Source organism: Mustelus asterias, chromosome 1 (genome assembly GCF_964213995.1).
Source record: "Mustelus asterias chromosome 1, sMusAst1.hap1.1, whole genome shotgun sequence".
NCBI classification, from domain to species: domain Eukaryota; kingdom Metazoa; phylum Chordata; class Chondrichthyes; order Carcharhiniformes; family Triakidae; genus Mustelus; species Mustelus asterias.
The window spans coordinates 58,338,527-58,356,422 of NC_135801.1; the positions used below are offsets into that span (position 1 = coordinate 58,338,527).

The window sequence follows — 17,896 nt, forward strand, 5'->3', positions numbered from 1 at the left end:
ACACTTACTCGCTGCAGCCTCTCTGTAGTGAGTGGGGTTTCCTGAGATCTGGAAAACGCAGCTGGTAACTTTAATTCATCCGGAAATGTGAGGAACACAGCCTCATTCCAAAATTAACATCACTGACCCCCCTCTCCAGAGCAGAAGACTCAATCCCATCGTGCTCAAGATGCATTGGGAATGGCCATAGAAAGATAGAAACTAGAAGCAGGAGGAGGCCATTCGGCCCTTCGAGCCTGCTGCACCATTCATCTTGATCATGGCTGATCATCGAATTCAATATCCTGATTTCCCCCATTCCCCCCATATCCCTTGATCCCTTTAACCCCAAGAGCTATATCTAATTTCTTCTTGAAATCAGACAACGTTTTGGCCTCAACTACATTCTGTGGGCAGGGACCAGGTTTCACATTTTTATCAACTTACTATAACTGCCCCCCCCCTCCCTCCCTCCCCCCGCCCGCCCGCCCGCCCACCCAACATCTCCAAGTCCTCTCCAGTGATGGGGGTGGGGATTAAAATTACCCCTTTTATCTCAGTCTGCCACGTTTGCTGTATTGTAGGAGTGTTGCTGTACACAGGCTGGAGTTATAGCACACACTGAGCTTGGCACAAATCAGGAGATCTGAATGCTAGATATAACACACACACATTTTCTTGGTCCAATTAGGATATGTAAATGTCAATAAAGCCTAAAAGACTAAGATGTTAAATAAGAATGATCCATTTTTCAATTATTTATTTCGGATTTCTCAGTTTGAAGAATGGAAACAGTTTTTATTATAAAATGAAGTACCAGCTTTACTGAGTGTAAAAATACAAAAACTTTGGCATTGTAATATTACATAAGGCAACAAACACAACTTACACCTATTACAGATGTACCTCATTTCAAATTGCTCATTATCTTAAACAAAGAATCTGTGGGTATACTTTCCCCTGGAATGAATGGCAGTGGATAAAGTCAGTATGTTGTATAAACAAAATACCCATAAATACAGCATTCAAATACAGTGCAAAATGTTGTGAGGTTGAGGATTTGTTTGAATTAGTTTTACCTCCTACTCTTAGGCCTACCTGCATTATCTCTCATTCCCTCGTTCCCTGGGGTAGAAGTTGGTATGCCATTTAGACAATGACCTTGAGTCTCATTTCAATAACTCGAGTGAGCTACCGGCGCCTGTTTTGCCACGAGGGACAGTTCACTCACTTCAACGAGATACATTTTGGATTGTTTATTTTGCCAGGAATGACTGTCAGATCAGTCCCAGGGGAAGAGTTTGTAAGGGTGATGAAAGGGGACTGCCCCTCAGGAGTTCCTGGAATTGGGAGGAGCTCTCCTATGTTTCTGGACTTCATATCAAGCAGTGAAAAAAATTAACAATCACAACAGAAAATCTGGCCAGGCATTGTGTAAAGAAGTCCTCCCTGACTCCTCATCTAAATGTTCGAGTTCTGTTTTTGAGGTTATGTCTGCCTCTCCTAGAATACCCAACCAGTGAAAAGAATTCTCTCAATCTGTTCCATCAATTCCTCTCAAGATCCTAAACACCTCAATCAAATTGCCCCCTACTCATCTATATTCCAGGAAATATAAACCTAGTTTATGTAATGTCCTCAAAATCTAATGCTTGGAGTCTTGGTAACATTCAGATCAATCTGTATTGCATTCCTTCTTTCTATTCTTCATAGGGTGTGGTACCCAGAATTGCACAGAGTATTCCAGGTGTGGACAGCCAGGATTTTGTATGGATCAAATCATCTTCCCCTTTACATTCTAGCCCTATATTTAAAAAGGCTAATATTCAATTGACTTTTTGGTTATTTTCTGTACCTATTACACTTCATTGATTTGTATACGTGGACTCATATCTCTTTGGACCTCACCATTCCCAGAAGGTTTCAGTGCTTTTGAGCACTGGAGTTAGATTTCATAAGAATATAACATAAGCAAGCATATGGTAAGCAAAGACCATTTTTTTCCAATGAACCAATTTCTTGCACAAACTGTTTGAAATCTGTTTAAATATCTACCTAATCATAGGTCTTAACCTTTGTTAGCATGGCATTGGCAACTGTTCAGAAGCCCCCAGAGACATGGGTGGCACAGTGGCGCAGTGGTTAGCACTGCTGCCTCACAGCGCCAAGAACCCGGGTTCAATTCCGGCCTTGAATGACTGTGTGGAGTTTACACATTCTCCCTGTCTGTATATGTTTCCTCTGGTGCTCTGGTTCCCTTCCACGGTCCAAAAATATGTCGATTAGGGGGATTGGCCATGCCAAATTGCCCCTCAGTGTCCAAAGATGTGTAGGTTAGGGGGATTAGCCATGGTGAATGTGCGGAGATAGACTGAGCGGGATGCTCTTTTGGAGAGTCAGTGCAGATCCGATGGGCCAAATGGTTTCCTTCTGCACTATGGGGGTTCTATGGTTCTCTGTATGTCTTGAAGCAGATGTAGTTGGGTGTGTGAGGTTAGGGCAGGGGCTCAGGTAGAGTACTTTTACAGACAGTTGTGATAAATGAAGTGAACAGAGTGAGTCAACATCTTGGAAATATTATGTACTTCCACAAGTCCCTGCCTCCTCTACAATTCTAGACCCAATTGTGTTGCATTAACAAGTGCAAAGGATTGGCTGGAATGCTGTACGCTATTTGTTCGCCCCCTTGTTTCATCACCCTCTATCTTGTTGAGCAGGCTACATCTTCAAAGCAGAATCTGAGTAAAGCTTAGGAAGTTAGACATTTCTGCAGGGACCATTAATAATGAACAAATCTATCTTCAGTTATATGTAAAAGAAAACCAGAAAATTCTAAGAGTAAACAACTCTGCCAGCAGGAGAAGAGAAAAAAAGAGAAGTTAGCATCTCATTTATAAGTCCTTCATCAATTCAGTCTTGCATTTGTTTTAGGCCTTCTGTACATTTCCGTTCATTTATTCTTTCAATTTCATACTTTTGCAGTTTTTATCCTTTTCAGCTTTGCATCTTTTAATAAAAATATTGGTCAATAAACTAAAAACAAATGCTGTTTAAGAAAACTGTGAAATCTTGATCCATAAGCAATATGAAAACATATTCATAGACATGTTGTTGTGGAAATTCAACGATAGGATTCAGTCTTTGTCAATTAACTTGGAGAAAAGTTTCATGATTCAGGGTCACTATAAAAGAATTAGAAAGACAGACAGTTATCAAACACAAAAGAGCTTCCCCAGATCTGAAAGCAGTGATGGTTCCCTTCATCCCACAGTACCATTCACAAGAAAATTCTCTTTCACCAACTAAATGCAACATTGAGAGAGAACCTAATGTTGGCTAATGATAGTATTTCTTTTCTCACTTCTCTGAACTTTCCATGTTCGGCCTCATTCTCACTTGTATTGTCAACCCTAAATCTGTCACACGCACCCTTTTTCTGCTCCATCTTTTTTATTCATTTGTGGGACATGGGCGCCGCTGGCTGGCCAGCATTTATTGTCCATCCCTAGTTACCCTTGAGAAGGTGGTGGTAAGCCTCCTTCTTGAATTGCTGCAGTCCACGTGCTGTGGGTTGACTCACAGTGCCGTTAGGGAGGGAATTCCAGGATTTTGACCCAGTGACTGTAAAGGAACGGCAATATATTTCCAAGTCAGAACAGTGAGTGGCTTGGAGGGGAACTTGCAGATGGCAGTGTTCCCATGTATCTGCTCCCCTTGTCGTTCTAGATGGAAGTGGTCGTGGGTTTGGAAGGTGCTGTCTAAGGTTCTTTGGTGAATTGCTGCAGTGCATCTTGTAGATAGTACACACTGCTGCCGCTGAGTGTCAGTGGTGGAGGAATTGAATGTTTGTAGATGTGGTGCCAATGAAGCTGTCTGCTTTGTCCTGGACGGTGTCAAGCTTCTTGAGTGTTGTTGGAGCTGCACTTATCCAGGCAAGTGGGGAGTATTCCATCACACTCCTGACTTGTGCCTTGTAGATGGTGGACAGGCTTTGGGGAGTCAGGAGATGAGTTACTCGCCACAGTATTCCTCGCCTCTGATCTGCTCTTGTAGTCACTGTGTTTTTGTGGCGAGTCCAGTTGAGTTTCCAGTCAATGGCCAGGCTCATTATTGAGCAACTTCAAGGCCATTATCCTTGAGCCCATCTGGATTTAACGGTGACTGAGTGATTCTCCCGAATTTGTATGAGTTTCATGTGCCTCCAGATGGCTGCCCAGCAAACCCTGCCAGCTGTGCCAGTGGCATCCTGTATTGCCTGATTGAGGGACCCAGCATTGAGAAAATATGTGCTGGAAGGTAACTCCTGTCCTTGAAGTAATGAGCATCATTTTTAACACCTTATGTTTGTGTATTTTTCTTCAAAAAGTGTTTTAAGGCAGGGACTTCTTTCTGCCGACTGTTTTGCCTGGCTGCACATTTGGTTGAGTTCTTTCAAGTCAGCTTTGATCTGAATATTTTCCTGTGGAATAGCTTCATTTTCTTCTTGCAGGTTTTGTTGCTTCTGGGTTACATCAGGTAACTTTCCTTCATTCACAGCCATCTGCTCACTTGACACTGCCACCTGCTGTTGCAGTTTGGGTACTGTGTTGACATTTTCCAAAAGCCCTATTTTTAATCCTCTTGGCTGCTTCTCAGCCTTTTCTTTACGGCACTAAATTCTTCAGTTTGTGAACTCATTGCACCGACATGATCTGTGACCATCTTGTGTTTTGCTTGGCTCTTGTCTCCCTCGCCCTGGTATTTTCTTGTACCTTCTGGCACTTTTTGGGGGTGTTCTGTGCTTTTTTTTAAAGATCTGCTCTCTCCACAATTTAGAGTTTAAAATATTTGTCAAAAGCTTTCAGTACCTCGCTAAATGTGGTTGAAGATTTATCCATACCTTGTCTTATGTTGGTAATTTCACCAAATAAGTACAAAAATATATTAACTTGCACTTTCCCTGATTCCCTACTCAATCCTGATGCACCTCGTAATCTAAAACTTTTCTCCTTCATAACACCCAATTTTGTGTCTGGTTGGCCCTTCCATGCACTCAGTTTGGTGGTAGTTTTAATTTACTATCCATGGTTGATCTTCAGAACAGGGGACCACAGCTTTAATTTTTTTCCAAGATGGTTCTGCAACAACTGTGTTTTTCTCGATTTCCTGTGCTTGCCAGGTTTCGGCTGCTGCTGTGACCTCAGCGCCATCATTAAAACTTGGTGATTCTGTGTGAAACCTTTCAGACTAACAGCTTTGGCCAGCAATTTGCTTCTCTGAGCCTGGAAAATCAAGTTGAAGGGGATTTGTTTCACTCCGGCAAGATTTCCATTCAGTCCGCTGCCACATGGTATGGTATCACCAGACCCGGCTGCAGCGCTCTTCCAGTCCGCTTGATTATACTTGAAAGGTTAGTTAACCTTTTTGGTGAATTTTGTTCACGCTTTTTATGATCTGACAGGGTCCTTTGACTCTGCGTTTGATCGCGTCTGCCAATGGACCTCTCTTTCGCCCTCCAGCCTCCACGTATCACAATGGAGCTTTTTTATAAGTGATCTCCAGCTATGTCTGAGAATTAGATGCAAATCACTGAGGTCAGACTTCAGTTTCTTTACTTTTGCAATCTTTGGGATTTTGGGATCCTGCACTTGATTCTCCAGTTCTGGATTCATTCATTAATTGTCACCATGTTGTAAGATTGTTTGGTGTCTCACTAAGAGGTCTGGAAGCTTGTGTGGTTGAATACAAATTATTTATTTTTAACACACAACTATATTCATATCTCCAATGTATAACCCTAACTAAGTGCTCTCCTCATGCCGACTTCTCTCACGCTCTTCATCTATAGTCCACTATCATGTGACTGTGCATCACAATGTTTCTGCAGTCCCATTTTAACTCTTACTAACTCAAACACCCTTACACCACAGGAGAGGCACTTCATCTCGGCCTTTTGGCTAAGATTTGGTCTGGTGATGCTGCACTTGGTAGTGGCCATTGGGATGCATTTAAGCTTCATTTTCATATGAAGCAATTTTTTAAAGCGGTATCTCGGCCTTTTGGCTAAGATGCAAATGAGATCAAACCTGGGGGGGGGGGGAGGGGGCGGAGACGTCTGCCTACTCCAATCAGCTTGGCTCATGTGGATCAGGCCCAAGAGAGGGTAGAGGATTGCATGCCCTGTCTTGTCAGCCTGGATCGGAAATGTCTCAACTTGTTGAGACTCTGAATTGGACTTGATTTGACTGAATTGGAAAAGTACTTCATTTGGTCAGTCCTCTGCCACTGAAATGACGTGATTTTAGGACCTGTTTTTCAACTGGTGGGTGGGACCTGCATTGGGAACATTCAATTCCACCCAGAGATTGGTTTTCTGATGAACAGGAGCTTATGCCTTGAAAACATCATTCTTTGTTACTGGGCCTGGGATTTAGTTACTGCAATGCCCCCCACGGGTTGTAGATCTGGTGGGAACCCTGCGTCACTCCTGTGGGGGAGGCCTGAGGCATTGCAAGTGCACTCACTGCACTCAGCCACTTCATTGGCAAGGTTGTGTCTCCCATTGGATCAAGGGAGGGTGGGAATCCCGCCACCGAGAGCTGCCAGCCAATCAGAGGCTGCGTGACTGGGAGCAGTCGTTACTCTGAGGCCTGCCCAGTGGATTGATGCTGGATCACGTGAGTTGGGTGGCATGGTAATCACAGGGAGGGGGCTGTCGCAAAGGCGGGGCAATGATGATGGAGGCAAGGCGATGTTGGCTTTCAGATGTCTCCTCCTTTCCCAATGTGGGGTCCCCCTATATTCCTGTCAACAGGAGACCCTCTCTCAGCGAGGCCGCAGGCAAGCCTGGCAGGGTTTGCTGGGTAATCTTTGGGGACTATGGGAGAACACTGCAAGTCCTGTTTTATCCCTGAGCCACCAATTCATTCCAGTGGCTTCAGAGATCAGTTTTGATGAGTGGTTCATTCATGAGTCTAATTGGAATTCCGCAGCCAGCAGGCGGCATTCATGCATCAGCCCCTTCAGCCCCAACTTCATTGGGACAGTTTTCGGGAGCATGAGGGGCCACGGGGCGAGATGGAAGGGCAGAGCTTGGCACAGGGGGTTTGAGGGACCATGGAGGATAGGTGGGGATATGAGGTGGCATGGGTTGGGAATGGGTGTGTTTGGAGGATGAGGGCGAGTGAGGTCCTGGCAGCAGGATCGCAAGAGGTTTAATGACCTCATGTGAGTGGTCTTGGTCAGAGTATATTTCCACATGGCATCTCCAACCCAGCACACCAGCAACCTCTCCCAGCCTTCATATAACGCACTTCCAGCAGATCATCACTCACCCAGCAGCACTCCCTGGCTCCATCTCAGCACTCACACCAAACATCCAGATGCTCCACTTCAGCATCATACACCAGCCAAAGCTGCCGGCCTCACATCCACCCCTCACAAAGTCCACATACCTCCATCGTGAGCGGGCGGGTAAATGGAGCTGAGTCCACGAAAAGATCAGCCATGATCTTATTGAATGGCGGAGCAGGCTCGGGGTTGGGGGGGGGGGGGGGGGGGGGGGCTGCGGGAGCAGGGGGGCAGATGGCCTATTCCTGTTCCTAGTTCTTATATTCTTATGTTCTAGTTATTCTGCCATGGCAGATACATCACCCAAACACAGAGCTACACATTGACTGACATTCTTTCCCCTCTCCTGCCTGTCCATGTAATGCACAATAGGAAGGAGCAGGGCAGAACTTGTGAGGGGGCAAGGAAACCTTCACCTCCTGAGCCCTATGGAGGGGATAGTTTCCAGCCTCATGCAGCAGGCTGCAATCCAGCATCACTCGGAACAGTGAATACGAGGCTGTGTTTTTACTTTCTGCCCTGTCTCAATGCTCAGCTCACCCTTATCCTGCTACCAGCATGAAGAGCGTGTTACTGATGGTGCCACCATAGACCTCTCGCTTCCCCACCCACACCCTCCCTTACACTAACCTTCCCCATCAGATTTCCAACTTTTAAACACTCAGAGCTGCCTCTCGCCCAGTACAGCAGCCCCGGGGGTGGGGGATAGAGAGCGACAGCACTAATGAAGAGGCTCTGCAACCTGATCTGATACTCACAGCTATCAACTCAGTAACTGGCACTGCACGTACCTCGTAAGCTGGAATAGAGTTGTGATCAGCACATGTTGAGTCACTGGGCATGAGTGGATTGCAACCACACCGGGGATAAAGGATACTTTATCTCCTAGCTTGCTGGAGGCTGAGGTCACAGACAAATTCTGCTGCAGCAAACTCAAATGAAAACTTCAAAGGGACGATGTCTAGAAGAGCGTTGATGGGTATTCGCTCTGAGATGCTGGCATTAGCTGGCTTACAACACCAGGTCAAAATTGCATTAAGTTGTGAGACTTCTTACTGTGTTTACCCCAGTCCAACGCTGGCATCTCTACATCATTAGCTGGCTTGCCAGACATGCCTCCTGGCACTGTCAAGGAACATGGAGGGATCTGGTTCCAAGTGGCAGAGGGCACTGACAGATTATGTTCACTCCTCAGCTTGTGTTCCATCTCCCTGCTGTGCTGCAAACCCAGAGGTACTCTCACTGCTGCCTCCCTACCTCTAACGGTGTGATAATCCCCAGGACTTGCATGGGGAATCACTGATTGGCCTCCCTGTAGGACTCACTGAATACAAGCTCCCTGGGAATTGGTAATGAACTAACCAGGTGGAGCTTGTATACTGAGCCCTGTATAAAGCAAGCCCCTGAGTGGGTCCATTATTGCATTGTCCTGGTTGGAACCTGTTTGTGTTCACCACTGGCTCGTGGTTTTTGCTTTGCTTTATTTTGTGCAATAAAGCACTGTTCCTTTACAGCTGACTCCTGGAGTTAATATATGCAGCCTTTGTTGTGGACAAGTCCCTAATACTCTGTCCTCCCTGGAAGGATACAGCAACAATCCCTGCTAAACCTAGGAACACACACAGCATGTCCAAAAACACTCCAGGGTTTTTACAGACACTTTGCAATCGGAAATATTGTTAAAAATTCCCTGTCCGGCAGTTTGGGTGCTTGGCTGTTTCAGAGACACTGATGCAGGGCCTATTTTGAAGCCTCGTGTCTGACTTTGTTGAGTGATGGCAAATTCATTGCCAGGGCCGGTGTTGCCTATATTTGGTATCCCGGCATTGCATCAGCTGGTTAGGATAGTGCTGCGTCACTGACTCCTGGGGTACACTGGGGATAACCATCTAGGCGGCATTTAGAATAGGCCACAGAGGAAGCTGTGGTGCTGTGTATTATTGGGAACCAGTGCTATGGTGGGGTTAAGCAACTGAATTTCACACCCATTAACACTGACCACAATATTTTATGGCTTTGAAAGGAGAATTCTATCCCCACAATGTTTGGTCATTGAGCCTTATGCAAACTTTACAAATATAATATTAGTAATAATAAAGCTTGTACATACACGTTCTCCCCGTGTCTGCGTGAGTTTCCTCCGGGTACTCTGGTTTCCTCCCACACTCCAAAGATGTGTGGGTAAGTGGATTGACCATGCTAAATTGACCCTTAATGTTGGGAGATTAGAAGGGTACATACATGGGGTTGCGGGGATAGGGCCCTGGTGGGATTATTGTCAGTGCAGGCTCGATGGGCCGAATGGCCTCCTTCTGCACTCGTGATTCTATGATATACACTATCTTTTATTATGTCAGAATGTTTCAAATATTGATGATGAATGCCAACTGTATTCTTAACGTGTGAACATGCCAGGGTTTGTCAGTGCTATATAGTTCCTGTAAATATCAAATGAAATCTCAATGCTTCTTTTAATTCTTATTGCCAAGGTGCAGTGAATCATCTTTCTGTTGTCTGGAGCCCTGTCTTCCTGAGCTCACTGCAGCCTGTGGTGTTTTACTCTGCTCTGCTGGTGCTGCCACTTCCCTCCAGACCACTTCCTGTTCGCTCTTGTCATGACATGCCACACTATGTGAGATTATAACTTTCCACTCGACTGTGAGATAAAATACACTCAACTATAAACTTGATTAGTGTCAAATATTGAAAACCTTTAATGAACCTGTGACAAGCATAATTTTAAAAATCTCTGCATGATTTGTTTAAATGTTAAATAGTCAAAGCTGTACTATCCAGAGTTAAATACAGGGAAACTTACTTTCCTTCGGAATTACAAGATGTGAGGTTCTCTCTTTCTCACTCTTTCTTTGTGTCTAGCACGTACCTTGACTCGGGTTTCAGCTCTTTGTCCTCACTGATATCTGGTAAATCCTGTTGAGCTGAAATGATGTCGGAATGTATTAGGAAATGAAACACAACATGTTGAATGGAGTTTGGCTGTGAGGGACAGAGCTACTTATACTTTGTAAGTCATCTCAGAAAACTCAATTAATGGCTGAAATTCACTTATGATGAGTGGAATCATTCCAGAGTTTGTCAGAGAGTCAGTGTCAGTGAGAAAACCGATATGTAGCTCACCAGCTCCACAGCTGAGTTTTCTCTCCGGGTTTCCTGGCACTCAGGGGATGGGGTTTGCAGCGTCACTCTGGCAAGGCAGGGCCTGATAGCCATGATGTGGAGATGCCGGCATTGGACTGGGGTAAACACAGTAAGAAGTCTCACAACTTTGGCAGCAAAAGCCACTAGGTTTGGGAGCGCTGCTCCTTTGTCAGGTGAGTGGGAGTTCTGTTCACAAACAGGGCACAGAAAGACACAAATTTAATTTACAAAATAATGGTTGGAATGCGAGTCTTTACAGGTACCTGTTACAAATAAACCTGTTGGACTTTAACCTGGTGTTGTGAGACTTCTTCCAGGGCCTGATAGAGCCAGGAATGCTATCTCCACAGAGATTGGGGCCGATCTTACAAAAACTTAACTCCCCATTTACCCCGCCACCGTGGACATGGAGAACCAACCCCACAAGCATCAGGGCCCCCCTCCCCCACCCTACAAACCTGCAACACAGGGGCAAACCTCCCCCTCAAAGGCATCATGTCACCCCCCCGCCCCGTGCCCCCCCTGCCCCCCCTGCCCCGCACCCCCCCACCCCGCCCCGCCCCCCCCGCCCTGCCACCCTGGCACAGATTGACATTGCCAGGTGGGGTCCCCAAGTGGTAATGCCAGGGGGCACTACCCAGGCAGGTCTCACACCACCCCAGGGCTATACTTATCTGTGTGTCCCTGGTGTAGTCACCACGACTGGTTTTTGTTTTTGAAAATCAGTAGTTATTTGTGCCAATGTGACGTCCCGTTGGCTGGGTGGGATGATGCGGAGAGGGCAGAAGAAGAGTCGTACAGCCTACTAATGATATTATAAAAGATGCAAATCAGGCCGGTGTCCTACCTGGGCCTGAGCTTGATCACATTCCTGGAGGGAGCGGGGAAGATCCCAAATTAAAATCTCACTGGCACAAATCCCATTTTTGGCCTCTCGTGAGATTTAGCGATGATAATGGGATTTGTGCTTGTGGCTAACACAGCTGCTAAATCGAAATGTTCAGAGGAGGGGGTGGTGGGTAAAATCGCACAGAATACATTGAACGTGTTTCTGGATTTTACTGACATTGGCAAACATGCAAAAAAGTCCACACAGCAATGCGGTGAGGTTGCAATGAAGACATTTAAAAAGCTGATTAAGTGGAATTATATGCTACATTTTTCTGACCATGGGATTGTTCCATACAGCGATCTCAGGACCAACTAGAGTGCCAGCCTTGGGTTGGGCACACTAGAGAAGGGCATAGGGGGACACATCAACAGCTTCCTGCCACAGAGGGGGCCAATGCCAGGAGGAGGTGTATTATCTCTAGATGTTGGAGTGGCAGTGCCAGTGAAGCTTGCACTCTCCAATGAGACAGTCACTAATCTATGTGCCACGCTGCAGGATGAGCTGAGATCCATGTGGCTTGGTGGGCACCCAATGCGCTGAAGATCACCAGGCTCTCAACTATGCCTCTGACTCTTTTTGAGGATCCACAGGGGATATGTGTGGAATTCCCAGTCTGTAGCCCATTGTTACATCAAGGAGGTGACCAATGACTCGTTGATGAACCAGCTCTGATGGTCAGATGGAGCGGTCTGTCAGCCGCAGAACCACCACTGGATTTCTCCTCGGTGCAATGTGTCATTGGCTGCCCGCATGTGTTCCAACAAACCTCCTCGAGACCAGCCCTGGCCTTTGCCAACAGTTGCTTTCTGCTTGCTTGAGTAGATTCTCCAGGTGTGTGTCTGGTTTCTGGGAAACAGGCATGTCCCCTTGCCTGAGGCAGGGCCCTCAGTCCCTTTGGCTGCTGAATATTTGGCCCCCTGCCTGACTTCTGCATGACTGAGAAAAGGATCAGTGAAGGATTGGAGATGACACCTTCTGCAGAGTAGAGTATGTAGTCCATGGTCAGCGCACAGTCTAGATCAGCAAGCAGCAAGCCTGGATGGAAGAATCCCATACAAGATTCCATTTGGAACTGTGCATAGTGGAAGCTTTCTAGGGGGAGTGTTATGTTAAATGCAAGCCTCAAAAATTCATCATTGAACAATGCTCCATCCATTTACAAATATCTAAGTTGTGTGTATAATGTAAATTTAGAATGTGGATTTGAGTAAATTGTTTTTGAAGTTTGTGTAAAAATTTAAAGGGGGAGGGATGCCGTGATTGTGGTGTCTGTCTCTTTAAGACATCACAGCAGAATCAGGTCACTGGCTTGAGGGACCAATGGGAATGGAGTGTGCGATCACCCCAGAGGGTGAGTCCTCTCTCATACAGAATCATCTAGAAGCTGTGTGATCAACATGTAAAGACTGCAGCTTTGCTCTGGGCAGCCAAGGGCTGCTATCAACAATACCCGATTTCCCTTCATCAATAAATATCTACTGTTCCTCACAAAGACTGAAGTGTCTGAGGGGTGGGTGCCAAGTTATTACAAATCCTTTATGGAATGACACAACAAACATCTACATATTGTATTCACCTGTGAAACCCAGCTAGCTACTCTTCCTCATTCTCTTACCAAGTACACCTCTTGCAGCTACAGCTGATGTGGAGACAGGCTGCTAATTCTGCTGCCTCACTGCTTTGCATGTCCCTGATGGTCATCCTCTGGCTGCTTGGGCTCTAACTGAGGGCTCTGCCTGAGGGCCCTGTCTGGGCTCTGTCTGAGGGTCCTGTCTGGCCTCTGCCTGAGGGCTGCCAACGACACCATCAGCAGCCTGAGGCTGAGCAGTGGCCTCAGCTCCCACAGTCCTCCGACAGTGAGTGATCCACTGTATGGACACTTAGCCTCCAAACAGGAGAGTCGGGTGCTGCAGATTTTATCATTGCGCACTTACAGTTCTTCTTCACGCTGCCCATCCATCGGTCAAGTTCATCCATTTCAACTTCCATCACCGAAGCCACATCTTCCTCAAAAATAGGGCTAATGAAGGAAAATAACCATGAGTGGTAACAAAACTGTTCACAGCTTAAAGAATCAGAGCAGCACATATAATTCATAAACTAATACCTGTCAAAATTACGCACACAACACACACACAGACACACACAGACACACACACACAGACATACAGACACACAGACATACAGACACACACACAGACAGATACACAGACACACACAGACACACACACACACAGACACACAGACACACACACAGACACAAACACACACACAGACACAGACACACAGACATAGACACAGAGACACACACAGACATACACACATACACACACGCACAGAAGACACACAGACAGACAGACACACACAGACACACAGAGACACACACACACAGGCACACACACATACAGACAGACACACACACAAACATACACACAGGCATAGGCACACACACACATACAGACACACGCACACAGACACACACCTCTGAACTGTATGGTCAGAGGAAAATCCAGGAATTTGCATACATACGGCAATTCCCCATATTATTTAGGGGTGATTCTCTGACTCCTGCCTCCATCGGCCTATCTATTGCCAGTTAATTGGGTGTGTTAGGTGAAAGCTGTTTTTCTGGTCAATAATTCTAAAAACGGAAACATTTTAACTTGCCGAGTGCTTGAAGGCCCAGGCCACAGCCTAGGTTGGCCCACACTGTCACCAGGGAGACCACACGGCCTCCTCCTTTCCTAGGCTTTTGAGCCTCAGAAGCTGTGATGACAGGGATGTGGTACTTTCAGCCTCCTCTTCCCCGGCCCACTTCAACACCTCACAAGGCCATTGGGGACTTTCTCACTGGGTCATTCCAGTGACATTTCAGCCTATCTGCTCAAACGATAGCAGAAGCAATGATATTCAGCCCCAGCCACTCGCTCGTGGGTTGGAGTTACGATTAGTGCAGCAGGAAGCAGTAACTCACAGTTAATCTTTTTTTGCTCTCTTGTGAACAATTTTCTGGAACTTTCTAAAAGAGCCTAACATACAACGGAATACCCGATACACTGATGATGTCAGGCTGATTTTCTTAGACTTTCAGCTAATTCACTCACACTATCGCAGGAAGCTGCCTGAGCCACTCAGCATAGCTGCTAACAACACATTTCACCGTGCATACTGGCATGTCTTGAGCAAGTTTGGTTCCACTTGACTCAAGTAAATGTGTGAAAAGTACAATCTCCCCCAGAGGCCCTGTCTTAGCACCTGCCCACAACAGGAACTATTCTACTTTATCCAAAGGAAAAACATGTAATCTGTGGTAAAGATATCGTTTGCTGGAACATGCCGAGGTTGCAGTTTATCAACAACTGCAAGATATTTATACAGAAGCAAAATCCAGTCAGTGCTGGAAATGTGAAAGAGCAATTGCTGGAAAAAATCAGCAGATGAGGCAACATCTGTGGAGAGAAGAGTTAATGGTTCCAGTCGATGGTTTTAGAGGTGTCACGAATTTTAAACAAGTTCATTGATAGAGAAAGGGGGAAAGGGAGGAAAAGGAGGTGTGCGATCAGTGATCCTTGTGAGCAGTACAGCCCACACATAAATCAGATCCTTCGCCTGTGTCCAGCCACACAGAAATGGACCATACACTTCAATAAATCACCTGCCCACTCCAAAACAAATTAGAGGGAAAGTTGTCTTTGATAAGGTGTAAGGCGTAGGTAAAAGGAATTATAGTAATGCAACAAGTAACCTGTCTATATCTCTGAGGTGAACCATAGATGGTTACCACTATGGGTACTGAACCATAGATGGTTATCACTATGGGTACTGAACCATAGATGGTTACCACTATGGGTACTGAACCATAGATGGTTATCACTATGGGTACTTGTACATATGTTACTGTTGTCACTGTTGGGGTTAGGGTTGGGGTGTTCCACCTGTTGGTGTTGTTCTGAGGTACACTCCGGTTGGCTCCGCCCTCCTATAGGAGTATAAAGGTCACTGCACTTCCTAGTGACCCTTTAGTCTGGGATTGTATTGTTAAGCAGTATGCTCTATTCTTGTTGCTAATAAAAGCCTTTATTTCCCAGGTACGACCCAGCCTCCCGAGTGAATTAATCGCGCATCAATCTCTCTGAGCCTCTCTGTGTCCTCCCCACCGCTTTACCTTCCAGCTGGCTTGGTATACATCACTTTCTGACTCTTCATCCGGATTTCTCCAACCGCGCCCGTGGCTGGGATTCTCCGATCCCACTGCTGTGAATGGAGATTTGGCTGAATGCCACATTCTCATTCTTGCTGGCAAACGGTGGTGGGGTGGACAAGGGAGAAGAATCCCAGCCTTCACCTGAGTCACTAATGTAGACTGTAAATAGCTGAGGTCCCAGCACTGATTCTCACAACACTCCACTATTTACTGCTTGCCAACTTAAAATAGCACCACTCTCTTAAACCCACTTTCTATCTGTTAACTAATTCTCTATCCATGTTAAAATATTACCCCAACTCTAGGAGCTCTTACCTTGCTCATGAATCTTTTGTGTGGCATCTTCTCAAATGCCTTTTGGAAATCCAGATATACCACATCTATTGGCTCTCCTTTATCTAACCTTTAGTTACATCCTCAGAAAATGTTAATAAATTTGTCAGTGTTGACTGTTCTAATCATACTCTGCTTTTCCAAGGGCATTGTTAAGACTCCCTTAATGATAAATTCCAACATTTTCCCAACAGCTAATGTTGGGCTAACTGCTCTGCAGTTCACTGTTTTCTCTCTCCCTCCTTTTTGACAAGCATTGCAACATTTGCAAACTTCCAATCTAATGGGGGCCATTCCCAAATCTAAAGACTTTTGGAAAATGATAGCTTTCACAATGGTTAGTCTGCCAATCCTCACAGGCAGCAAGCATCTTGTACCCTATTGGACAAAGTCAGAGGCTGAAGCTCCTCCATCACTTCATGTTAGTTACCCATACCCACCTGACTCGCAGTCACACCCTTCTGTTCCTGACCCTTAACCAACTCTAAATTTCTGTCTCCATTAAGGTTGTAGTCATCTCCCTGATGTATCTGTCTGCAGCTCGACCTCCAGTTTAACAACTCTGAGCTAAAGGTCCTCAAGCCCGATACTTACTGTTTGCCCTGGATCTCACTGGTATCCAGGAGCTCCCACATTCTACATTTGCAACACATCATCTCCCTTGCTATCTTTATTATGTGTTAATTTTTTTTTCTTTAAGTAATAAACCCTACAAAGCTTTACGACTCCAATAAACCTGACGACTACAAATAAAGCGTTACAACTACTGGTAAATCGTATGATAAATGAGAAAAATACTCACTAACCAATCACTTACCTATTTCCCTGTAACATGGCATGTTGATTTCCCAATGTGTGCAGACCACAGCCTAACTCTTTTAAACCTCTGGCTGGCTCTCTCACTCTCGCTCCAATACTCACATCGATAAGAATTGCACATCGACTGTGGCCACAAATCCAATGCGTGGCAGCTGATTAGTGTCAACATCAATGGACACCTTTACAGTATCCAGCCTTGGTCTGAAATACTATCCCGCCTGACCCTCCTCTCCCCTCTGCCTGAGTCAAAGATCAAAGATGGGAGATCAAAGGATTTTAGCTTCGGGGCAAACAAACGTTTAAACTACATCAATGTCCAGGGTATAAAATAACAATGTTCACAGGCTGAATTGTGAATTTGTTTTACCAGTCCACAGGAGCCTGATGGACAGTTAAAACTAAACATTTACTTTGGGCTGGAGGCTGTATGTACTCAAATCTCTGGCATGAATCTTGATGAGCAGTTACCTGTCCAATGCATGCACTGTCATGTCAAACACACAAATAGTTTAGGTTTCAATAGAGATGTTTAATAGCAGCTGCTTGATTCCAATACACAGGATTAATCTGTGTGAATAAACAGGACTGCTACCTCTGCTCTGTACTGAATAGCTCTCACTCAAAGCAGCCTCCAGTTTCAAATTAGAGCTGGATTATAGCAGACTTGACTCTGTGTCATTGGGAAATAGGACATCAATGAACTGCAGGGGAGTATTAGGCAACAAATTATATAACTATTGTTCCAGAAATGCCTGAGTCCTGCTGTAACTTAAGTCAGGCCTCAGCTGAACCCAGCAAAAACTTGGTTGCATAGTCTCGACTATCTCTGAGATTTTCTCGTTGGCCTGGTAAGAAAAGGATCCTCTGTCTTTCCCTTACATGATGTGGAGATGCCGGCGTTGGACTGGGGTAGGCACAGTAAGAAGTCTCACAACACCAGGTTTATTTGGTAGCAAAATCCACTAGCTTTCGGAACGCTGCCCCTTCGTCAGGTGAGTGGGAGTTCTGTTCACAAACAGGGCACATAAAGACACAACTTCCCTTACATGGCCAATGACAGCAAGGAGCAACTCCAAGGGAGGAGCTTAGAGCAGCATTCCTTCTGAGCATTTCTGCTTTTCCTGTTCAGTTTGAGGTCCATTGCTGGATGGACATGGGTACACCGAGACAGGTAAGGATTA

General features: G+C 45.6%; 1 protein-coding gene across 2 annotated transcripts in view; it reads right to left on the bottom strand.

Moving 5' to 3' along the window:
- Positions 1-710: 710 nt before the first annotated feature.
- tmem154 (transmembrane protein 154) overlaps positions 711-17,896 on the bottom strand; it is a 67,006-nt gene continuing 49,820 nt past the window's right edge. The window contains exons 4-6 of one of the 2 annotated variants that reach the window (XM_078211091.1): positions 13,294-13,379; positions 10,193-10,247; positions 711-3,161 (exon numbers count right to left, since the gene is read on the bottom strand). In XM_078211091.1, coding sequence (XP_078067217.1) covers positions 3,146-3,161; positions 10,193-10,247; positions 13,294-13,379 — 157 coding nt within the window. In that variant the 3' untranslated portion in view covers positions 711-3,145. Of the gene's footprint in view, positions 3,162-10,126; positions 10,248-13,293; positions 13,380-17,896 lie in introns of both variants that reach the window. The other variant, XM_078211007.1, reaches the window with a different exon arrangement.